Raw genomic sequence first — 26166 nt, 5'->3', positions numbered from 1 at the left:
CTGTTGTGGAGCTGTCAGAGAGGAGGATACTGAGGAAGCTGCTCAGCATCATGGACAACACCTCCCACTCCCTGCATGCCACAATGACGTCCTGTTAGAGCACCACAGAATGCCACAGGAGGTCTTTCCTACATGTGGCAATTAGACCGTATACGATACGATATGATACACTTTATTGTCCCCTCAGGGAAATTTGTCTTGGACTCATGCTAGGTGCCTTACAAGAAAAGAGAAAACAAACAATACAGATAAAAACACAACCACATCCATAACAAATTAACATGACAGGAGTCAGGAGAAACACCATAAATATTGCATAATTCCAATTTTAAACATTATTGTTTAACAATTTAATAGACATGGGGACGAATGAATTTTTAAATCTATTCAGTCTACTCCGAGGAACTCTGTACCTTCTCCCAGAAGGAAGGAGAGTGTACTCTGCGTGAAGAACATGAACTGAATCCATCAGTATCCTCTGAGCTGCTTTCAAAACAGACTCTTCATAGAGTGAACTGAGGGACTGATATTGTTTCTTTCCGATTATCTTCATTGCATCATCAATTTGTCTGTTAAGTTTCGTTTTAAAATTGTACAGAAAGATTGCCGTACCAGGCAGTCATGCCATACCTAACTAGGCTCTCTAACACTGCCTGGTAAAACAACAACATAATTTTCTGATTGACTCCATACAAACGAAGTCTACGAAGGAAATAAAGTCTTTGATGGAATCGGGAGCACAAACTGTCCACATGTGCAGTCCAGCTGAAGGTATTGTCTATGTGCAGCCCCAAGTACTTGTATGAGTTGACCTGGTCAATGGGAATACCATGTATGACCACAGGAGTATGGTCCCCAACAGTCCTTGGATCCAGAATCATTTCCTTGGTTTTATTGACATTTAAAACCAAGTGGTTGTCATCACACCACTGCACAAAGTGTTTCACTTCAAGGAAGTACTTTGTTGGACTTGAATCTTTGTGCAGTAGGCTCAAAATAGCTGTATCATCAGAAAATTTAAAAACAAAGTTATTGCAGTAGTTATTTGTACAGTTATTAGTATAAAGAGTGAAGAGAACAGGAGAACTGACACAGCCTTGTGGTACACCTGTATTTGATGATTTGAGTACCGAAAGAGCTTGATTAACTCTAACTTGTTGTAATCTATTAGTTAAAAAGGAATGATACCATCTGATTAAAAGTGGGTTAACATTCATTTCCTTTAACTTGGACAACAACAGGTATGGCTGTAATGTATTAAAGGCTGAGCTGAAATCAACCAATAAAATCCGTGCATAAGCAGTAGGATCTTCCAAGTGCTTAAGTGAAAAGTGGGTTAAGCTGTTAATGGCATCGTCAGTGCCTCTACTCTGCCTATAAGCAAATTGGAATGGATCAAGTACAGGGTTAACAACCGTCTTAAGGAAAAATAGCATAATCTTTTCAAAGCACTTGCTTACAACAGATGTTAAAGCTATTGGCCTATAGTCATTATTTCCAAGTGAGCATGATTTTTTGGCGATTGGAACAATAATGGATCTTTTCCAGAGGGTTGGTACAGTATGAAGGTCTACGGACTGCTGGAAGACAGGACACCAAGCAAGGGCCAGTTCTTCTGCACATGCTTTTATAAGCATTGCAGAGATGCCGTCTGGGCCGGTGGATTTTTTTTGTAGACACCTTCTTAAAGATTGATTGAACTCTCCATGAGTCGATTACAATCCTAGTATTTTGATCAACAGGAAGATTTTCCAGAATATTCTTACAATCATCAGAAAAATCTTGTGTTTCAAACCTCAGAAAAAAAACATTTAACTCATTTGCTTTTCCTTGATCATCATTTGTTGCAAGTGTCTTTTTAGCTGGATTCGTGTTTGTTATTATCTTGATGTTATCCCACAGCCTTTTAATGTCTAATTCGCTAAAGTTCTTCTCAATAGTTTCCCTGTGTAATATCCTGGCCTTTTTCAGCAATGTATTAAGTTCTCTTTGTACCACTTTCACACTCATTCTATCTTTGTTCTTAAATGCTATTTTTTTTCCTATTAATACACTCTTTCACCTGTTTAGTTATATACGGCTTATTATTTGGGTACACTGTAACTTCTTTCTTACTCATAACACTGTCTACACAAAATTTAATGTAATCTGTTATTACTTCAGTGGCTTCATTTATTTCCATTTCATGAAATATTTCCCAATTAGTGCAGAGAAAGGATCCTTTAAGTATCTCCATATTGTCTTTGTCCCATAAAAACACTGTCTTTGTTTGTGGCTTACTTCTTTTAAGAGCAGTCTTATAAAGCGGGATCAACTGGACAATATTATGATCCGAATTTGAAAGTGAAAGTAATTAATAATCCCCCCCCCCCCCACAAGATGAATACATAAGGAAGAGGGTTAGTTATTCAGAGTTGTGTGCAATATTGTCAGACATCTTGTGCAATATATCTTCTAGTCATTTCACATAAATTTGTTGTACTCATTGTAAAAAAAAAAAAAAAAAAGGATTTTTATTTAATACTAACACTTTCTGTAATTGTGTGTTTAACAAACCATTGTTTACTGACTTAGGTAAAGTTAGAAAGATATTCACAGATTCGAAGTTCACAGCTCAATAGATCTGAAAAGAAACGTTGTAGAAAAACAAACACCACTAGTTTCTAACCTCAGGAAGGTAGACAACGAGCTACAACCTTATTTTTATCCATATGAGCCGTCCTCTGAGCTGAAAAAAATAACACTGATCTGAACAGGCAGCTGGCAGAGAAACGGAAGCTTAGGGACCGTCCACAAAGTGCATACATGGGGAAAAAAAAAAGACACCAGAAAATTATTGAATAAATCATTGTAATAAGGAGTGATATCACCAAATTCACTGCACACATCAGTGGGGTCCTGCTGATTATACTACAGAGCTCAGTTTGGAAAAATGCCATTATGAAAAACTGCAGAATTTTTAATTTTTTTTAATTTTTAATAGCATCAAAGTCACAAGATGTGGTGTCACCAAATTCACTGCAAACAACAGCCGTGTCCTGTTGATTATACCAGAGCACTCAGTTTGGGAAAAAGTAATTTTAAAAAATTTTGGAGAATTTTTCATTGATTATATTTTCAATAGCATCAAAGTCATAAGGTGTAGTGACACAAACGTTACTGCACACAACAGTGGTGTCCTGCTGATTATACTACAGCACTCACTTTTGGAAAAAGTCATTTTGGAGAATTTTGTATTGTTTATATTTTCAATAGCATCAAAATCATAAGGTGTAGTGACACACAATTATATTGCACACAACAGTGGTGTCCTGCTGATTATACTACAACACTCACTTTGGGAAAAAGTCATTTTAAAAAAAATTGAGAATTTTTCATTGATTATATTTTCAATAGCATCAAAGTCATAAGGTGTGGTGTCGCCAAATTCACTGCACACAACAGCCGTGTCCTGCTGATTATACTACAGCACTCACTTTGTGAAAAAGTCATTTTCAAAAATTTTGGAGAATTTTTGATTGTTTAAATTTTCAATAGCATCAAAGTCATAAGGTGTAGTGACACAAAATTTACTGCACACAACAGTGGTGTCCTGCTGATTATACTACAGCACTCACTTTTGAAATATAGTAATAATTTATGACAATTAATGAACTAAATAAAAGAGACCCCTGCTGTTCAAACTGAGCACTGCTACTAAAAGGTGATGACACAGAAATTATGTTTCCTTTTTGGTAGGTATAAAGACTTCCTCAGCATTGAGTGAAAGCCAAAATCTCCAAGCCAAGTGTTGTAGTGTAAACAGCATGATATGGATATGTGCTGATGTTTACATCACCCTACAGCTTATAAAAGTGCTGTAGTATAACTAGCAGGGTACCGCTGATGTGGTGGACACCTCCCCCATCTCAACACAACCTCCTTCACAAATCACTGTGGACCAAGTCAGAGAACAGCCAAGGAAACTTCATCCCATGAAAGCGGCAGGCCCACGCAAGGTATGTCCCCGACTACTGAAGACCTGCGCAACTGAACTGGGAGAACCGCTATGACATATCTTCTCCCTAGCCTGCAGTGAGGGAGAGTGCCCACCCTCAGTTAGACTTCATGCATCCTTCCAGTTCTTTAGAAGAACCAGCCCAGCCAGCTGAATGACTTCCGACCAGTGGCACTCACTCCACACCTGATGAAGTTGGAGTGGTTCTTCCTCGACTCCCTCAAACCCCAGGTGCAACACACCCATGACTGTCTGCAGTTTGTATATAGTGCAGCTGTTGGTGTGGAGGATGCCATCCTCTACCTGCTACAAGTCCACTCACACCTGGATAATGGGAAATGGCACAGTGAGGATTCTCTTCCTGGACTTCTCGAGTTCCTTCAACACCATCCAGCCCGTTGTGCTCCAGGACAAACTGAACAGGATGTGAGTGGACCCCTGCCTGGTCACTTGGATCTCCAGCTACCTCACAGACAGGCAGTATGTCAGGCTGAGGGACACCATATCTGACGTTGTAATTGACAGCACCAGCACACCCCAGGGCACGGTGCTGGCCCTTCTTCTCTTCACCCTGTAGACCTTAGACTTCTGCTACAACTCTGAGCTGTGTCACATTCAGAAGTTCATGACAAAACCATTGTTGGATGCATCAGGGATGACAGAGAGGAGGAGTACAGGAGCCTAGTGAAGGACTTTGCTGCCTGGTGCGACAGAAACCATCTACAGCTCAAAACCTAAAAGACAAAGGAGCTGGTCATTGATTTTTGGAAGTCCAGACCAAATCCACAACCAGTTCTGATCCAGGGAGCTGAGGTGGAGGCTGTGGATTCCTAGAAGTACCTCAGGCTGTGGCTGGACATCAAACTGTACTGGACAAACCACACCAACCACCTGTACAGGAAGGGACAGAGCAAGCTGGACTTTCTGAAGAGGCTGCAGCCGTTTAACAGGAAAATCCTGTAGATGTTCTACCAGTCCATAGTAGCCACCGTCCTCTTTTAAACTTTGGTGTGCTCGGGGAGTGCAGCATATCCAAGGAGGACACATTCAGGCTGGACAAACTGACCAGGTGGACTGACTCTGTGGTTGGCATGAAGCTAGGCTCTCTGGTGATGCTGGCAGAGAAGAGAACACTGGACAAACTGCTGGATATTATGGAAGATGTCAGTCACTTTCTGCACACTGTCATTAGTAACCAGAGGAGCCTCTTCAGCCACAGACTGCTCCTTCTTAAGTGCAGGACCAACAGACTGGAAAACTCCTTTGTCCCTCATGCAATCAGACTGGAGAACGCCTCACTGGGGGAGGAGGAGTAACAGGAAGACCGATGATGGGAAGGAGAGAAACAGTAGGAGCCAGTAAACCAGTATTGATCCGTATGTCTGGTATTTATATTTACAAACTTTTTTTTTTTTACTTTCACTTTTGATACTTTGTGTGCTTCTTACCCTGTGTGATGCTATACAGTGCTGCTGGAACCTCGGTTTCCCTGAGGGAGTTTTCCTAAGAGATCACAAAAAGTTCTATCTAATCTAAGCAGACGTGTGCAGGAAATTTTGTGTCATTACACCTTCTAACACTGACACAATTGTAAATTTAAACAACAAACATCTCTCAAATTTTAAACAATGACATTTTTCCAAACTGAGTATTGTAGTATAACTAGCAGGACACCACTGTTGTGTGCAGTACATTTTGTGTCACTACGCTTTATGACTTTGATGCTATTGAAAATTTAAATAGTGAAAAATCCCCCCAAATTTTTTTAAATTACTTTTTTTCCAAACTGAGTCCTGTAGTATAATCAGCAGGACACCACTGCTGTGTGCAGTAAACTTTGTGTCACTACACCTTATGCCTTTGATGCTATTGAAAATATAAACAATAAAAAATTCTCCAAAATTTTAGAAAATGACTTTTTCCAAAAGTGAGTGTTGTAGTATAATCAGCAGGACACCACTGTTGTGTGCAGTGAATTTGGTGACACTACACCTTATTACTTTGATGCTGTTGAAAATTTAAACAATCAAAAATTCTCCAAAATTTTTTTAAAATGACTTTTTCCAAAGTGAGTGTTGTCGTATAATCAGCAGGACACCACTGTTGTATGCAGCAAATTTTGTGTCACTACACCTTATGACTTTGATGCTATTGAAAATTTAAACAATCAAAAATTCTCCAAATTTTTTTAAAATGACTTTTTCCCAAAGTGAGTGTTGTTGTATAATCAGCACGACACCACTGTTGTGTGCAGTAAATTTTGTGTCACTACACCTTATGACTTTGATGCTATTGAAAATTTAAACAATAACAAATTCTCCAATTTTTTTTTTAAAATGACTTTTTCCAAAGTGAGTGTTGTCGTATAATCAGCAGGACACCACTGTTGTGTGCAGTAAATTTTGTGTCACTACACCTTATGACTTTGATGCTATTGAAAATTTAAACAATCAAAAATTCTCCAAATTTTTTTAAAATGACTTTTTCCCAAAGTAAGTGTTGTATAATCAGCACGACACCACTGTTGTGTGCAGTAAATTTTGTGTCACTACACCTTATGACTTTGATGCTACTGAAAATATAAACAATCAAAAATTCTCCCAAATTTTTGAAAATGACTTTTTCCAAAGTGAGTGCTGTAGTATAATCAGCAGGACACCACTGTTGTGTGCAGTAAATTTTGTGTCACTACACCTTATGACTTTGATGCTATTGAAAATTTAAACAATAACAAATTCTCCAATTTTTTTTTTTTAAATGACTTTTTCCAAAGTGAGTGTTGTCGTATAATCAGCAGGACACCACTGTTGTATGCAGCAAATTTTGTGTCACTACACCTTATGACTTTGATGCTATTGAAAATTTAAACAATCAAAAATTCTCCAAATTTTTTTAAAATGACTTTTTCCCAAAGTGAGTGTTGTATAATCAGCACGACACCACTGTTGTGTGCAGTAAATTTTGTGTCACTACACCTTATGACTTTGATGCTACTGAAAATATAAACAATCAAAAATTCTCCCAAATTTTTGAAAATGACTTTTTCCAAAAGTGAGTGTTGTAGTATAATCAGCAGGACACCACTGTTGTGTGCAGTAAATTTTGTGTCACTACACCTTATGACTTTGATGCTATTGAAAATTTAAACAATAACAAATTCTCCAAAATTTTTGAAAATGACTTTTTCCAAAGTGAGTGTTGTCGTATAATCAGCAGGACACCACTGTTGTGTGCAGTAAATTTTGTGTCACTACACCTTATGACTTTGATGCTACTGAAAATATAAACAATCAAAAATTCTCCCAAATTTTTGAAAATGACTTTTTCCCAAAGTGAGTGTTGTTGTATAATCAGCACGACACCACTGTTGTGTGCAGTAAATTTTGTGTCACTACACCTTATGACTTTGATGCTATTGAAAATATAAACAATCAAAAATTCTCCAAAATTTTTTTTAAATGACTTTTTCCCAAAGTGAATGTTGTAGTATAATCAGCACGACACCACTGTTGTGTGCAGTAAATTTTGTGTCACTACACCTTATGACTTTGATGCTATTGAAAATATAATCAATCAAAAATTCTCCAAAATTTTTGAAAATGACTTTTTCCAAAAGTGAGTGTTGTAGTATAATCAGCAGGACACCACTGTTGTGTGCAGTAAATTTTGTGTCACTACACCTTATGACTTTGATGCTATTGAAAATTTAAACAATAACAAATTCTCCAATTTTTTTTTTTTAAATGACTTTTTCCAAAGTGAGTGTTGTCGTATAATCAGCAGGACACCACTGTTGTATGCAGCAAATTTTGTGTCACTACACCTTATGACTTTGATGCTATTGAAAATTTAAACAATCAAAAATTCTCCAAATTTTTTTAAAATGACTTTTTCCCAAAGTGAGTGTTGTCGTATAATCAGCACGACACCACTGTTGTGTGCAGTAAATTTTGTGTCACTACACCTTATGACTTTGATGCTATTGAAAATATAAACAATCAAAAATTCTCCAAATTTTTTAAAATGACTTTTTCCAAAGTGAGTGTTGTTGTATAATCAGCAGGACACCACTGTTGTGTGCAGTAAATTTTGTGTCACTACACCTTATGACTTTGATGCTACTGAAAATTAAACAATCAAAAATTCTCCAAATTTTTGAAAATGACTTTTTCCAAAGTGAGTGTTGTAGTATAATCAGCAGGACACCACTGTTGTGTGCAGTAAATTTTGTGTCACTACACCTTATGACTTTGATGCTATTGAAAATTTAATCAATCAAAAATTCTCCAAATTTTTTTTAAAATGACTTTTTCCCAAAGTGAGTGTTGTTGTATAATCAGCACGACACCACTGTTGTGTGCAGTAAATTTTGTGTCACTACACCTTATGACTTTGATGCTACTGAAAATATAAACAATCAAAAATGCTCCCAAATTTTTGAAAATGACTTTTTCCAAAAGTGAGTGTTGTCGTATAATCAGCACGACACCACTGTTGTGTGCAGTAAATTTTGTGTCACTACACCTTATGACTTTGATGCTATTGAAAATAAACAATCAAAAATTCTCCCAAATTTTTGAAAATGACTTTTTCCCCAAAGTGAGTGTTGTTGTATAATCAGCACGACACCACTGTTGTGTGCAGTAAATTTTGTGTCACTACACCTTATGACTTTGATGCTATTGAAAATTTAAACAATAACAAATTCTCCAAATTTTTTTTTTAAAATGACTTTTTCCAAAGTGAGTGTTGTCGTATAATCAGCAGGACACCACTGTTGTATGCAGCAAATTTTGTGTCACTACACCTTATGACTTTGATGCTATTGAAAATTTAAACAATCAAAAATTCTCCAAATTTTTTTAAAATGACTTTTTCCCAAAGTGAGTGTTGTATAATCAGCACGACACCACTGTTGTGTGCAGTAAATTTTGTGTCACTACACCTTATGACTTTGATGCTACTGAAAATATAAACAATCAAAAATTCTCCCAAATTTTTGAAAATGACTTTTTCCAAAAGTGAGTGTTGTAGTATAATCAGCAGGACACCACTGTTGTGTGCAGTAAATTTTGTGTCACTACACCTTATGACTTTGATGCTATTGAAAATTTAAACAATAACAAATTCTCCAATTTTTTTTTAAAATGACTTTTTCCAAAGTGAGTGTTGTCGTATAATCAGCAGGACACCACTGTTGTATGCAGCAAATTTTGTGTCACTACACCTTATGACTTTGATGCTATTGAAAATTTAAACAATCAAAAATTCTCCAAATTTTTTTAAAATGACTTTTTCCCAAAGTGAGTGTTGTATAATCAGCACGACACCACTGTTGTGTGCAGTAAATTTTGTGTCACTACACCTTATGACTTTGAGGCTATTGAAAATATAAACAATCAAAAATTCTCCAAAATTTTTTTTAAATGACTTTTTCCCAAAGTGCATGTTGTAGTATAATCAGCAGGACACCACTGTTGTGTGCAGTAAATTTTGTGTCACTACACCTTATGACTTTGATGCTATTGAAAATTTAAACAATAACAAATTCTCCAATTTTTTTTTTTAAATGACTTTTTCCAAAGTGAGTGTTGTCGTATAATCAGCAGGACACCACTGTTGTATGCAGCAAATTTTGTGTCACTACACCTTATGACTTTGATGCTATTGAAAATTTAAACAATCAAAAATTCTCCAAATTTTTTTTAAAATGACTTTTTCCCAAAGTGAGTGTTGTTGTATAATCAGCACGACACCACTGTTGTGTGCAGTAAATTTTGTGTCACTACACCTTATGACTTTGATGCTATTGAAAATATAAACAATCAAAAATTCTCCAAATTTTTGAAAATGACTTTTTCCAAAAGTGAGTGTTGTAGTATAATCAGCAGGACACCACTGTTGTGTGCAGTAAATTTTGTGTCACTACACCTTATGACTTTGATGCTATTGAAAATTTAAACAATAACAAATTCTCCAAATTTTTTTTAAATGACTTTTTCCAAAGTGAGTGTTGTCGTATAATCAGCACGACACCACTGTTGTATGCAGTAAATTTTGTGTCACTACACCTTATGACTTTGATGCTATTGAAAATTTAAACAATCAAAAATTCTCCAAATTTTTTTAAAATGACTTTTTCCCAAAGTGAGTGTTGTTGTATAATCAGCACGACACCACTGTTGTGTGCAGTAAATTTTGTGTCACTACACCTTATGACTTTGATGCTATTGAAAATATAAACAATCAAAAATTCTCCAAATTTTTTTTAAAATGACTTTTTCCCAAAGTGAGTGTTGTAGTATAATCAGCAGGACACCACTGTTGTGTGCAGTAAATTTTGTGTCACTACACCTTATGACTTTGATGCTACTGAAAATATAAACAATCAAAAATTCTCCAAATTTTTTTAAAATGACTTTTTCCAAAGTGAGTGTTGTTGTATAATCAGCACGACACCACTGTTGTGTGCAGTAAATTTTGTGTCACTACACCTTATGACTTTGATGCTACTGAAAATTAAACAATCAAAAATTCTCCCAAATTTTTTGAAAATGACTTTTTCCAAAAGTGAGTGTTGTTGTATAATCAGCACGACACCACTGTTGTGTGCAGTAAATTTTGTGTCACTACACCTTATGACTTTGATGCTATTGAAAATATAAACAATCAAAAATTCTCCAAATTTTTGAAAATGACTTTTTCCCAAAGTGAGTGTTGTTGTATAATCAGCACGACACCACTGTTGTGTGCAGTAAATTTTGTGTCACTACACCTTATGACTTTGATGCTATTGAAAATATAAACAATCAAAAATTCTCCAAATTTTTGAAAATGACTTTTTCCAAAAGTGAGTGTTGTAGTATAATCAGCAGGACACCACTGTTGTGTGCAGTAAATTTTGTGTCACTACACCTTATGACTTTGATGCTATTGAAAATTTAAACAATCAAAAATTCTCCAAATTTTTTTAAAATGACTTTTTCCCAAAGTGAGTGTTGTTGTATAATCAGCACGACACCACTGTTGTGTGCAGTAAATTTTGTGTCACTACACCTTATGACTTTGATGCTATTGAAAATATAAACAATCAAAAATTCTCCCAAATTTTTTAAAATGACTTTTTCCCAAAGTGAGTGTTGTAGTATAATCAGCACGACACCACTGTTGTGTGCAGTAAATTTTGTGTCACTACACCTTATGACTTTGATGCTATTGAAAATATAAACAATCAAAAATTCTCCAAAATTTTTGAAAATGACTTTTTCCCAAAGTGAGTGTTGTAGTATAATCAGCACGACACCACTGTTGTGTGCAGTAAATTTTGTGTCACTACACCTTATGACTTTGATGCTATTGAAAATTAAACAATAACAAATTCTCCAAATTTTTTTTTTAAAATGACTTTTTCCAAAGTGAGTGTTGTCGTATAATCAGCAGGACACCACTGTTGTATGCAGCAAATTTTGTGTCACTACACCTTATGACTTTGATGCTATTGAAAATTTAAACAATCAAAAATTCTCCAAATTTTTTTAAAATGACTTTTTCCCAAAGTGAGTGTTGTATAATCAGCACGACACCACTGTTGTGTGCAGTAAATTTTGTGTCACTACACCTTATGACTTTGATGCTACTGAAAATATAAACAATCAAAAATTCTCCAAATTTTTTTAAAATGACTTTTTCCAAAGTGAGTGTTGTAGTATAATCAGCAGGACACCACTGTTGTGTGCAGTAAATTTTGTGTCACTACACCTTATGACTTTGATGCTATTGAAAATTTAAACAATAACAAATTCTCCAATTTTTTTTTAAATGACTTTTTCCAAAGTGAGTGTTGTTGTATAATCAGCAGGACACCACTGTTGTATGCAGCAAATTTTGTGTCACTACACCTTATGACTTTGATGCTATTGAAAATTTAAACAATCAAAAATTCTCCAAATTTTTTTAAAATGACTTTTTCCCAAAGTGAGTGTTGTTGTATAATCAGCACGACACCACTGTTGTGTGCAGTAAATTTTGTGTCACTACACCTTATGACTTTGATGCTACTGAAAATATAAACAATCAAAAATTCTCCCAAATTTTTGAAAATGACTTTTTCCAAAAGTGAGTGTTGTCGTATAATCAGCAGGACACCACTGTTGTGTGCAGTAAATTTTGTGTCACTACACCTTATGACTTTGATGCTATTGAAAATTTAAACAATCAAAAATTCTCCAAATTTTTTGAAAATGACTTTTTCCAAAGTGAGTGTTGTAGTATAATCAGCACGACACCACTGTTGTGTGCAGTAAATTTTGTGTCACTACACCTTATGACTTTGATGCTATTGAAAATATAAACAATCAAAAATTCTCCAAATTTTTGAAAATGACTTTTTCCAAAAGTGAGTGTTGTAGTATAATCAGCACGACACCACTGTTGTGTGCAGTAAATTTTGTGTCACTACACCTTATGACTTTGATGCTATTGAAAATTTAAACAATAAAAAATTCTCCAAATTTTTTTTAAATGACTTTTTCCAAAGTGAGTGTTGTCGTATAATCAGCAGGACACCACTGTTGTGTGCAGCAAATTTTGTGTCACTACACCTTATGACTTTGATGCTATTGAAAATTTAAACAATCAAAAATTCTCCAAATTTTTTTAAAATGACTTTTTCCCAAAGTGAGTGTTGTTGTATAATCAGCACGACACCACTGTTGTGTGCAGTAAATTTTGTGTCACTACACCTTATGACTTTGATGCTACTGAAAATATAAACAATCAAAAATTCTCCCAAATTTTTGAAAATGACTTTTTCCAAAGTGAGTGTTGTCGTATAATCAGCAGGACACCACTGTTGTATGCAGCAAATTTTGTGTCACTACACCTTATGACTTTGATGCTATTGAAAATATAAACAATCAAAAATTCTCCAAAATTTTTTTTAAATGACTTTTTCCCAAAGTGAGTGTTGTAGTATAATCAGCAGGACACCACTGTTGTGTGCAGTAAATTTTGTGTCACTACACCTTATGACTTTGATGCTACTGAAAATATAAACAATCAAAAATTCTCCCAATTTTTGAAAATGACTTTTTCCAAAAGTGAGTGTTGTCGTATAATCAGCACGACACCACTGTTGTGTGCAGTAAATTTTGTGTCACTACACCTTATGACTTGAGGCTATTGAAAATATAAACAATCAAAAATTCTCCAAAATTTTTTTAAATGACTTTTTCCCAAAGTGAGTGTTGTAGTATAATCAGCACACAACAGTGGTGTCGTGCTGATTATACTACAACATTCACTTTGGGAAAAAGTAATTTAAAAAAATTTTGTAGAATTTTTGATTGTTTAAATTTTCAACAGCATCAAAGTCATAGGGTGTAGTGACACAAAATTTACTGCACACAACAGTGGTGTCCTGCTGACTATACGACAACACTCACTTTTGGAAAAAGTCATTTTCAAAAATTTGGGAGAATTTTTGATTGTTTATATTTTCAGTAGCATCAAAGTCATAAGGTGTAGTGACAAAATTTACTGCACACAACAGTGGTGTCGTGCTGATTATTTTTGTGTCACTACACCTTATGACTTTGATGCTATTGAAAATATAATCAATCAAAAATTCTCCAAAATTTTTGAAAATGACTTTTTCCAAAAGTGAGTGTTGTAGTATAATCAGCAGGACACCACTGTTGTATGCAGCAAATTTTGTGTCACTACACCTTATGACTTCGATGCTATTGAAAATTTAAACAATCAAAAATTCTCCAAATTTTTTTAAAATGACTTTTTCCCAAAGTGAGTGTTGTATAATCAGCACGACACCACTGTTGTGTGCAGTAAATTTTGTGTCACTACACCTTATGACTTTGATGCTACTGAAAATATAAACAATCAAAAATTCTCCCAAATTTTTGAAAATGACTTTTTCCAAAAGTGAGTGTTGTAGTATAATCAGCAGGACACCACTGTTGTGTGCAGTAAATTTTGTGTCACTACACCTTATGACTTTGATGCTATTGAAAATTTAAACAATAACAAATTCTCCAAATTTTTTTAAAATGACTTTTTCCCCAAAGTGAGTGTTGTTGTATAATCAACACGACACCACTGTTGTGTGCAGTAAATTTTGTGTCACTACACCTTATGACTTTGATGCTACTGAAAATATAAACAATCAAAAATTCTCCAAATTTTTTTAAAATGACTTTTTCCCAAAGTGAGTGTTGTTGTATAATCAGCACGACACCACTGTTGTGTGCAGTAAATTTTGTGTCACTACACCTTATGACTTTGATGCTACTGAAAATATAAACAATCAAAAATTCTCCCAAATTTTTGAAAATGACTTTTTCCAAAGTGAGTGTTGTAGTATAATCAGCACGACACCACTGTTGTGTGCAGTAAATTTTGTGTCACTACACCTTATGACTTTGATGCTATTGAAAATATAATCAATCAAAAATTCTCCAAAATTTTTGAAAATGACTTTTTCCAAAGTGAGTGTTGTCGTATAATCAGCAGGACACCACTGTTGTGTGCAGTAAATTTTGTGTCACTACACCTTATGACTTTGATGCTATTGAAAATATAAACAATCAAAAATTCTCCAAAATTTTTGAAAATGACTTTTTCCAAGAGTGTTGTCGTATAATCAGCAGTACACCACTGTTGTGTGCAGAAAATTTTGTGTCACTACACCTTATGACTTTGATGCTATTGAAAATATAAACAATCAAAAATTCTCCAAAATTTTTTAAAATGACTTTTTCCAAAAGTGAGTGTTGTAGTATAATCAGCAGGACACCACTGTTGTGTGCAGTAAATTTTGTGTCACTACACCTTATGACTTTGATGCTATTGAAAATAAACAATCAAAAATTCTCCAAAATTTTTGAAAATGACTTTTTCCAAAAGTGAGTGTTGTCGTATAATCAGCAGTACACCACTGTTGTGTGCAGTAAATTCTGTGTCACTACACCTTATGACTTTGATGCTATTGAAAATATAAACAATCAAAAATTCTCCAAATTTTTGAAAATGACTTTTTCCCAAAGTGAGTGTTGTCGTATAATCAGCAGTACACCACTGTTGTGTGCAGTAAATTCTGTGTCACTACACCTTATGACTTTGAGGCTATTGAAAATATAAACAATCAAAAATTCTCCAAAATTTTTGAAAATGACTTTTTCCAAAGTGAGTGTTGTAGTATAATCAGCAGGACACCACTGTTGTGTGCAGTAAATTTTGTGTCACTACACCTTATGACTTTGATGCTATTGAAAATTTAAACAATAACAAATTCTCCAAATTTTTTTTAAAATGACTTTTTCCAAAGTGAGTGTTGTCGTATAATCAGCAGGACACCACTGTTGTATGCAGCAAATTTTGTGTCACTACACCTTATGACTTTGATGCTATTGAAAATTTAAACAATCAAAAATTCTCCAAATTTTTTTAAAATGACTTTTTCCCAAAGTGAGTGTTGTTGTATAATCAGCACGACACCACTGTTGTGTGCAGTAAATTTTGTGTCACTACACCTTATGACTTTGATGCTACTGAAAATATAAACAATAAATAATTCTCCAAAAAAAATTTTTGAAAATGACTTTTTCCAAAAGTGAGTGTTGTAGTATAATCAGCAGGACACCACTGTTGTGTGCAGTAAATTTTGTGTCACTACACCTTATGACTTTGATGCTATTGAAAATTTAAACAATAACAAATTCTCCAAATTTTTTTAAAATGACTTTTTCCAAAGTGAGTGTTGTCGTATAATCAGCAGGACACCACTGTTGTATGCAGCAAATTTTGTGTCACTACACCTTATGACTTTGATGCTATTGAAAATTTAAACAATCAAAAATTCTCCAAATTTTTTTAAAATGACTTTTTCCCAAAGTGAGTGTTGTTGTATAATCAGCACGACACCACTGTTGTGTGCAGTAAATTTTGTGTCACTACACCTTATGACTTTGATGCTACTGAAAATATAAACAATCAAAAATTCTCCCAAATTTTTGAAAATGACTTTTTCCAAAAGTGAGTGTTGTCGTATAATCAGCAGGACACCACTGTTGTGTGCAGTAAATTTTGTGTCACTACACCTTATGACTTTGATGCTATTGAAAATTTAAACAATCAAAAATTCTACAAAATTTTTTTAAATGACTTTTTCCCAAAGTGAGTGTTGTAGTATAATCAGCACGACACCACTGTTGTGTGCAGTAAATTTTGTGTCACTACACCTTATGACTTTGATGCTATTGAAAATATAATCAATCAAAAATTCTCCAAAATTTTTGAAAATGACTTTTTCCAAAAGTGAGTGTTGTAGTATAATCAGCAGGACACCACTGTTGTGTGCAGTAAATTTTGTGTCACTACACCTTATGACTTTGATGCTATTGAAAATTTAAACAATAAAAAATTCTCCAAATTTTTTTAAAATGACTTTTTCCAAAGTGAGTGTTGTCGTATAATCAGCAGGACACCACTGTTGTATGCAGCAAATTTTGTGTCACTACACCTTATGACTTTGATGCTATTGAAAATATAACAATGAAAAATTCTCCAAATTTTTTTAAAATGACTTTTTCCAAAAGTGAGTGTTGTAGTATAATCAGCACGGACACCACTGTTGTGTGCAGTAATTTGGTGATATCACTCCTTATTACAATGATTTATTCAATAATTTTCTGGTGTCTTTTTTTTCCATGTATGCACTTTGTGGACGGTCCCTAAGCTTCTGTTTCTCTGCCGGCTGCCTGTTCAGATCAATTATTTTTTTCAGCTCAGAGGACGGCTCATATGGATAAAAATAAGGTTGTAGCTCGTTGTCTACCTTCCTGAGGTTAGAAACTAGTGGTTTGTCTTTCTACAACGTTTCTCTTCAGATCTATTGAGCCGTGAACTTCGAATCTGTGAATATCTTTCTAACTTTACCTAAGTTGTTTACTGTTTACTCTTTGTACTCTTGCAAAATAATTTCCTTCGGAATAAATCCATTTATTTTTATTTTATGGTGCGTCATCTTACCTGAATCCTTTGAGAAGTTCCGCACAGGTATTAATCTTTTTCGCAACTTCTTGCTTTTCTCGTCGATATAAATGAGAACAATTGAGGGGGGACTGAACTGCACCCCCATCCGCTTGGCCTCGAAACGCATCATCTGTCACATTAAACATTTGTACTTAGGTTCACCAGTAAAACACTGACGCATTTAAAAATACAAACGTGAGCTCGTTTGCGTTGTATATTAGCGTAGCGCTGTTAGCATAGCTGTCAGTGTTTGTAAGCGTCAAAGCTTCGATGCGTGTATCGAGACTCGACACAAAAGGGTCAAAACTTCAAGTTTGTGCCTGACTGATCTGCGTTTGTTTCATGTACCCTCCATTAATATGTGCCTGCTTTAAAGCTATGCATTTTTAAGAATCATGGTCTCGCAAACAAGAGATTCTTGACTAATCATAGTGATGCATGTGACTGAATGGAATCAAGTAATCTTTTGTGGTTATTTTATTATCTGGATAAGGTAATGTTCCCTCTTTTTAATCAGGCATCACTGCAGCTCCCACAGAAAAGGACCTGACAGGATTCTCATTTCCTTAAACATTTTTATGAAACATTTCAGTGCAGACTTTTTAGTGTTAATAAACGTTTTTTAAACTACAGAGGGTTTGTTAATGTTGCATTTTCATGTATTTTCTATTGTTCTCTGTGTTGGCGTGTTTTTCGATGTGTTGCTGTGTTACCCCAAAAGGTAAAACGATACGTACGACTGAATTTTAAAAAGACAGCATCCCTATATTTAACCGTTTGATGTCTTGGCCATTATATTTTGGCAGTGGATATTTTGCCGGATACGGCAAACACGCACCTAGCGATATTTGACCGGACCTCCTTGCTGATTGGCTAGTTCAAATTACATAATCGTAGAGTTTATTTCAATATGGCGGCGCCCTCGGCATTGAATGTTGGTGCTAATTTTTTTTATCTTTAAATGCCGTTTTGGGTGCCATAAAGTTGTTTGAATCGGAACAGAAAATCACCTACTGGCGGAGGGATTCTCGGACACTAAAAGCAGCTCAAAAACATGACATAGCCGTGCCCAAAATTATTTCCACCGGCGCTTTTCACCACGCGGTAGAAATAATTTCAGGCACGGTGGAAATAATTTTTGCAGTCTTGGTAATTTTCTGTGTAGGGCGGGGATGATAAACAAAACCTGCAAATTCAATACAGAATAAAAACGAAAATACAGAAGTCTACGTTGGCACGTGTGTTTATCCTGTTTTTTCTCTGTCAGTGTCATGTCTGCAAAACCTTCCATCAGTCCACCCCTGAAAATAGTGAATGGTAAAATATGCCAATTTTCAGTAATTAAAATCACCAATATTGAGCTACTATCATGAATGTGAAATAAGGAGATCTTAAACTCCGATCGCCTTTAAGTTCTCACCTGACCGCGGCCGTTCCGTCGTGAATAAATTTAGATGGCCGGCAAAACAGTGCAAGCCGCGTACGGCGAAATATTGTCCAGTTCAACTTTGCCAGAGCTGATTTCATCACAGGTTCTGGTACCGATGACGTCATTTGAATTAGCCAATCAGATAGGAGATCCGGCAAAACATCGCTAACTGTAAGTTTGCCAGGTTTGGCAAAATATTCACTACCTTATAATTTTCACTTTTTTTTTTTTTGAAGAAAAGAATGAGAACTTTTGTGACCTCCTGAAGTCCTGGTATGGATCTACGTTACTTTCTGTGGAGATCAGCAGAAAGGGTTTTCACGGGTAATTTGCAGTGTCATTGATGTGAAGCAGCTCCAGTGCCAGTTTTTAGTGAAATGAGTGATCTGGCTTTTGTTTCAGGGAGGTCACCACCACAGTTGATCTCAGTCCTTATGCACTCAGTGGCCCCAGAGTTCTGCTGATTCACAGATGGCCTCGAGGACTTTATGTTGATCCATACCAGCTTGCATCACTCAGTGATCAAAGTGAATGGAGGGTAAGATGTTTATAAAAAAAAAAGTATTACCTTTTATAACACTGGAAATAAATATCAGAAAGCTCATTTACGTTCTTTATTTTATCTTTTTTATCTGCTGTAGGTATTACTGGATTCAGTCGTTGACCTAGAGGGCCCTGCTCATAAAAACTTTGGATTGGACACTCTCATATATGTCACCAGCGGACAGATCAGCAGATTCCTTAATATAGCTATTCCAGTACATGGTCGCTACCATGAGCCATCACATGGTGAACGATTTGTATCAGTTAACGTAGAACTTCCAGAGTTACTGCTGCAGGCAGGTAAATGTAAGTGCATCATTTTCTGTGCTCATTCATTAGATAAGAAATTCCTTTATTAATCCCACATGGGGAAATTCGCAGTGTCACAGCAGCAGTGGTAGTAGAATTGTGCAACCGCAGGGCAGAGTAGTGTGTGCAAATACAGAAGGCAAACACAAATACCTAGCCATAGTAAATCAAGATAATGAAAAAAATAAAGAAATACTATGTACTTTGTAAGTTGGACATAAATACTGTGTATGCAGTGAGGAGTGTAAGTCCAGTGTGCATCCAGTAAAACAGATTTAACACAAATCTGAGAGTTTGACCTTGGATATACGTACATACGTAAATATATATACTTACTGGGAGCAGTGCAGATAGTAGAGTCTAATTGTAGCAGGATTACATTTATTTTATCAAAGACAAGGACTTTATATTTATTCAGTAATGTGATGTTTGTGTACATTACAACTGGTACAAGGTTTCAGAGATCAATACTGAAAACTAGATATACATCCTGGAAATAACTGATAGGGTTTGTAATGAAGAGCTACTTAAAATGTTTGAATTTCAATAAATAGCCAAGTTAAAGGGCCACAATAAAGACTGAGCTCTGCAAATCATGATTATACATGCAACCTGCATAGTAATTATTATGCAGTCCACTGATATTTTCTTCACCTTGTGTACTGATCATTCCCTGTTACTTCATACATTTAATAAAATTACTAGTGTGTTGCCCGTGGGCAACCACGGGCTCTAGATTGGGTTGTGTTTATAGGTAACTGACATTTTTCAAGGGTGGTAATAAATTATGCAAAGTTTCTATAATGAGTTGGAATGGAATGCGATTCCAGAATGTTTTTAGAACCTTCGACTTCAACAGTTTTTAGAACTCAACCCTTTTATTTCCTGTTAATGATATAATTTTTAATGTTAATCTACTGTCTTAATGTAGTTTATAAGTTGTTTAGGTTATTTTTATCATACACACACTGTTTTCGTTATTATTACGATCATCATCAATAATATGTCACGGACACGAATGAGCGAAGCTCTTCAGCATCTAACCATGTCATTTAGGCCCTTCGTTTATCATTACGACAATATTGTCCAGTTTGTGGCTTGGGTTTTTTATGACAGTGTTGTCTGGTTTGTGGATGTTTTTCCCCTATGGGCATATTTTTTGTGCCATTTCTGGTTTGTGCCTTTGCTTATTATTATATTATCATTATTTTATTATTACTTTTATTTTGTCATTTGATTTTTTATTTATTTATTTATTTATTTTTTAGCTGGACCACAATGAAATAAGTATTTTCACTTTTTTTGTAATCCATGTGTTTTAACCTATTTACAATTATATTAGGTACTTACACTTAACTTTCTAAATAAAATCATGTACGCACACTTTTAATATATAGATGATTTACCACCCCCTGCTAGAGTGACGCATGAGTCTAGAATTAAATGATCAACATCCATTGTTCAGTGTTGTTAGCTAATATCTGTAGTTTCTCCAAAAAATATTAGTCCTATCACCGTTGTGTTTTGGCAGCGTTCATCCATAACCCAAAATACATAGGCATACCAAATGTCAAATGTCACCTCTCCCCAGTTTCTCCTTGATCGAAGCCTAACTCATGCGCACACACACACACACACACACACACACACACACACACACACACACACACACACACACACACACACGCCTATTATATATAGAATGTAGTAACTGAACTAATTCCTTGAAGTTTGGGATAGTTTTAATATATAGATATATGTGGGAATGTTCTAGTCTAGTCAGCATCAAGAAACAGAAGTATTTGTTTACGTTTCAACATAAAATTGTATTTGAATAAAAATGTGATTAATTATGCATGACTTGAAGAAATAAGATCCACAACAAGGATATGGACCATTCTGAAATTTAAACATTAGTTAACTAGAAACTGCACACAAGAGATCACATATGTCTGCTGGGTTAAAGTGGGCTTTCCTGTTTCAGGAATTGTCAAGCTCGGTAAACTGAACTGCCAAAAACTAGTTTGTCACAGTCTGTGGCTATTAGGCTTGAAAAAGTACCCTGCTCACCATTTTGTCATGACACTATTAAAATGCCATTTCTACACCACAGCAGTGTCTTTGCATCTCAACAGAACCTCACTTGTAGCTGACAAAATGCCAGCAAGAATCAGCACAAGTTGTCACCATATCAGTACAAAATGGCATAAAATCATAATGATATCAATAAAACATGCCATGTAGTTTAAAGATGTTAACACGTCATCATAACAGTTATAGCCTGTGTGGTGTGTGCGAAATTGTGTCAAATCTTTAAATACAGGGCACAGTATGTATTTTTATCGTTAAATATGAACGGTGATTAATATATCTGCTACAGCTTGGTCCTGACCACGTCTTTGTTGTTTGTGGTGTGGTGTTGGTGAATGTGTGTTGTTTGTATTATCAGGAATACTCACAATTCAGCAAAATGCTTTGATTAAAAGGCACAAGTACATGCAATTTCGCAGCACATCATAGATATATGATTATGCATCATGCCATGGTGTCTGACATCAGTAAGACATCAACTGTACTGATCAGTTCATACAGACCTGTGAGCATAATGTCAACACACAGAGGAAGGGCTTCAAATTCTGGTCTGTAGATCCCTCTGCAGAATTATGATTTCATCAAGTTGATTCTTGTACAAATAAAATAAAGTAAAATACTGCATTGAGAAATAAACCATAATCTGCTTTAGAATTTAATCAACTTTTGCCGGCACTGAGATGATCTCTGTGCAGCCTGCTGTTGAATGTTAATACATGTTTTGTGACAGCTAAATTATAATAACTATAATTTGTCTGGTCAAAACACAAATTCAGCCCCTTTTTTTGCAAATAGGAAAAAAATGTTGCTGATTAAGACAAAAAATGAGTGTTTGTTTCCTTCATTGTCTCTTTTCTTCTCTCAAGATGCACAGCAGTGCAGTTTGGAGCCTCACTCTGTGGTGGACGCGCCCTGCACTGCCGACAATTCAAGCATGTGTCAGTGGGTGAAAATTCATCACCAGCGGGTGTTTATTATTTAAGTCTTTCCCAAAAAATTGGTGAATTTTTTTTTTTTTTTTAAAGTGCCTCTTTTAATGTGAACTAATTCTCTTTGGATTTTCAGTTTTCCCTCAATAATGTCTTCTCTCCTCTAGGGCCCTGGCCTTGAGAGCTTCAAGTTTCCAGTTGGTGACAAGTCTCTGGTGATGCCTGTGTGCAGTGGAACGTTTCTCATCACAATGTTGTGCTGTGCTGTGCTGTCCAAATACTTATGGAGGCATCGAATCATTTAAAGTGCATTGTGTGCTGACTTACTTAGAACCTTTGAAAAGACATATTAATGAGGTTCTCTCTGCCTCCAGCGTTTATTTAAAGACCATTTTAAAAATCATTACATTGAATACAGATGGGTTAATGTACAGTTTACAGTTTCAGAAAAGTTTTGAAAGAAAAACATCAGAGAGAAAAAAGTTTACATATTGTAAAGTTTAAGCAAGCAACGGTGACCTTGGTGGCCACCAGGACCTAGCAATTGGCAACAAGGTTTCACAAGCAACGTCATCGTATGTGGTATTAATTGTGCATCAGAGGGCTGAAGCACATTCTACTTGCTCTGCACACCACAGTATAAATGTACAGCTTGTAATGGCGTTTTTTGACTCTATGACTTCATCATACAACTTCTGGATGACCTCATGAAGTCATTCATACCAGGCAATCACAAATATTTTGCTGATCAGTATATGCTTTAGACCATCCACCTTGGTTATTGTGATATGCCAAAAACAGGTGTTTTCATTGCCGATGTGCAGGGTGAAAGTGTTGGACTGGGGCTAAATAGAAAGTTCCCTGGTCCTCATCTCTGTCTATGAGAACATAAAACTTCAGAGCTGAACATGCAGGCATTAGAGTTACGGAGGTTTGAGGGAACCACTGACTGGCTCCATTAATCTGAAACTCGCCCTGCTAATCACAGAATCATTTAGAATTCATTCTATCAATGATGCTTCGATTGATATCAAGGATATTCATGGAAATCTTTATTGAAGACAACAGACCTGTCTGGACTTGTTGTGTCTGGACCCAAGTCACATGGCAATGAACTTTTGGCACTCTTGAGGAACTGTGGGCCTTGATGCCCACTGGACTTATCTGGACGCTTTGTACCGTCATCTAAGTTTTGTATGTTTGATAGTTCTTTGTTATACTGTTTATTTGATTGTTATTAGTATGGTGTAGGCAGTTGGCCACCCATCTGAGTCAGGTCTATTTGAGGTTTCTTCCTTTAAAAAAAAAAAAAACACCCAAAGGAATTTTTACAGCTGTTGCCAGTACTTACTCGGGAGGGTGGGTAAGGAAAGACTTTCCCTTGTGAAGCACCTTGGGGCAACTTGTGATTTGGTGCGATAAATAAATTAAAATTGACAGTTTGCCAAACATATGAGGACTTTTTTTCCAAAGAAATTTTAAGTTTAAAATATTTTTTGTCTAAATAAATCACTGTTTAACCAGGCAGTGTTAACCCGCACCCGCTCTATGCAACAGCGTCCCTGCGACCGTGATTCTGTGTACATTAAGTTGAGACTAAAAACATTTTTACTCTCTTAATTATGAAAAGCTTTTATTTTTTTTATCTGTCTTATTTTTTTTACTTATGTCTTTTAATTGCGTATTTGAATCTTTCAATTTACTCATTTTAATTTTGATTTTGAACTGTTTTGTGTGAGGCACCCTGAGGCAACTTTTGTTGTGATATGGTGCATTATAAATTAAAATTAAGTATGTTTTGGGCGTCACATAAACCAATTATTGTCATTTGTCATTACCTTTAAGAGTTTTAAAATCTTGGTGCATTGCTATTTAAATGTCAGCAACAAGTGGGGGGGGGGGGGGGTTCTGGTGAGTTAATGAATCTGGGTGCACGAGCAGAGAGGAGCCACTAAACTTCTCTGAGGTGAAGCGGTAACGTGAAGTCTCATATGTGTCCATTAGTCTTTATTTTGTTTTCAGTTCAGTTTTGTTGTGTGTACAAGCAGAGTGAAGCCACCAATGTAAGACGTATGAATATATCTTTATTAAAATGGCTACAAATACACTACATTCGACTGTAGACAATGTTCAGGCTGTTGAATGGCACATATACTTTCCACTGCACAAAAGCAGTGCACCAACACTGTACCTGACCACACCTCCTTTTAAGACCAACCCGCCCATGGCTGCACAAATTACCCCAAGTAAACAGAATGTGGGCACTGAACATGAAAATGACAATTGAGTTGGTTGGAAACAATGACATCTGCGTTGCGCACTGCGTTGTCCCGGCTGGAGATGTGACCATTTGAGGTTTCATGTTGGCATTGACCGATACAAAGAATTGAAAACAATAATTTTGTCTAATCCTCCTGCTGTGCTTGTATATCAGAATAACTGGTGTATACTCTAATGTGTATACGTATGACTCATCCTCTGTGGAGAACTACATTATTATACTATCAGCAGGTTGCCTGCCAAAGAGGATAATGGTCACCAATAGCAATGCACAGAAATGCGTGACTACAAACACTGAAAGTAATCAGAATTTTTAATATTGGGTTATAGTGCATCCAGAAAGTATTCCATATTTTGTTATTTTGCAGCCTTATTCCAAAATAAATAATCTTTTTTTCTCAAAATTATACACACAATACTCCATAATGACAATGTTTTTTTTTGTTGGTTTTTTTTTTAGGTTTTTGTAAATTTCTTAAAAACTAGAGCGCCACACTCATAGAGCACAAACCTCCGCCAACACTACATTCCAATTCCACAAAATTTTACCTTGGAAAAAAATTCCAAGGTCAAAGTCGTGTTAGAAGTGGCTTTGCATACACTAACTAGGTTTAAGAGTATGATTCCTTCTTTATGTTCTCTAATGTCATATACCAACACAGAGCAGAGTAGCTACCTAAACTCTGTAAGGGAGTTAGAGTATCTCGTCAATAGTTTTACATCCTCATTGAAGACAACTTTGGATGCTGTAGCTCCTCTGAAAAAGAGAGCTTTAAATCAGAAGTGTCTGACTCCGTGGTATAACTCACAAACTCGTAGCTTAAAGCAGATAACCCGTAAGTTGGAGAGGAAATGGCGTCTCACTAATTTAGAAGATCTTCACTTAGCCTGGAAAAAGAGTTTGTTGCTCTATAAAAAAGCCCTCCGTAAAGCTAGGACATCTTTCTACTCATCACTAACTGAAGAAAATAAGAACAACCCCAGGTTTCTTTTCAGCACTGTAGCCAGGCTGACAAAGAGTCAGAGCTCTATTGAGCTGAGTATTCCATTAACTTTAACTAGTAATGACTTCATGACTTTCTTTGCTAACAAAATTTTGACTATTAGAGAAAAAATTACTCATAACCATCCCAAAGATGTATCGTTATCTTTGGCTGCTTTCAGTGATGCCGGTATTTGGTTAGACTCTTTCTCTCCGATTGTTCTGTCTGAGTTATTTTCATTAGTTACTTCATCCAAACCATCAACATGTTTATTAGACCCCATTCCTGCCAGGCTGCTCAAGGAAGTCCTACCATTATTTAATGCTTCAATCTTAAATATGATCAATCTATCTTTGTTAGTTGGTTATGTACCACAGGCCTTTAAGGTGGCAGTAATTAAACCATTACTTAAAAAGCCATCACTTGACCCAGCTATCTTAGCTAATTATAGGCCAATCTCCAACCTTCCTTTTCTCTCAAAGATTCTTGAGAGGGTAGTTGTAAAACAGCTAACTGATCACCTGCAGAGGAATGGTCTATTTGAAGAGTTTCAGTCAG

At 35.7% G+C, this 26166-nt stretch overlaps 2 protein-coding genes across 2 annotated transcripts in view; one reads left to right on the top strand and one right to left on the bottom strand.

Moving 5' to 3' along the window:
- Positions 1-17301, bottom strand: part of cep19 (centrosomal protein 19) — a 20602-nt gene extending 3301 nt beyond the window's left edge. Inside the window, exon 1 of the mRNA XM_034180474.1 lies at positions 17042-17301. Within this exon, the coding sequence (XP_034036365.1) occupies positions 17042-17174 (133 nt within the window). The 5' untranslated portion in view covers positions 17175-17301. The remainder of the gene's footprint in view (positions 1-17041) is intronic.
- A 281-nt stretch (positions 17302-17582) lies between these two features.
- On the top strand, positions 17583-23879 carry pigx (phosphatidylinositol glycan anchor biosynthesis, class X). Its single transcript, XM_034180469.1, has 6 exons — positions 17583-17765; positions 18710-18797; positions 18876-19011; positions 19115-19322; positions 22283-22383; positions 22513-23879. The coding sequence occupies exons 1-6, from the start codon at positions 17702-17704 to the stop codon at positions 22648-22650; spliced, it is 735 nt and encodes a 244-aa protein (XP_034036360.1). The 5' UTR covers positions 17583-17701; the 3' UTR covers positions 22651-23879.
- The last annotated feature ends 2287 nt before the right edge of the window (positions 23880-26166 follow it).

The sequence above is a fragment of the Thalassophryne amazonica genome, chromosome 10, assembly GCF_902500255.1.
Source record: "Thalassophryne amazonica chromosome 10, fThaAma1.1, whole genome shotgun sequence".
NCBI lineage: Eukaryota > Metazoa > Chordata > Actinopteri > Batrachoidiformes > Batrachoididae > Thalassophryne > Thalassophryne amazonica.
Note: the sequence above shows the minus strand (reverse complement) of the source record. Positions and strands in the feature narration are given on the sequence as shown.

Coding starts and splice junctions, on each gene's coding strand:
- pigx (XM_034180469.1), top strand. CDS start 17,702: ATGTATTTTCTATTGTTCTCTGTGTTGGCGTGTTTTTCGATGTGTTGC. Junction 17,766..18,709: donor TTGCTGTGTTACCCCAAAAG/GTAAAACGATAC, acceptor TTTTTTTTGAAG/AAAAGAATGAGAACTTTTGT. Junction 19,012..19,114: donor GTGATCAAAGTGAATGGAGG/GTAAGATGTTTA, acceptor TATCTGCTGTAG/GTATTACTGGATTCAGTCGT.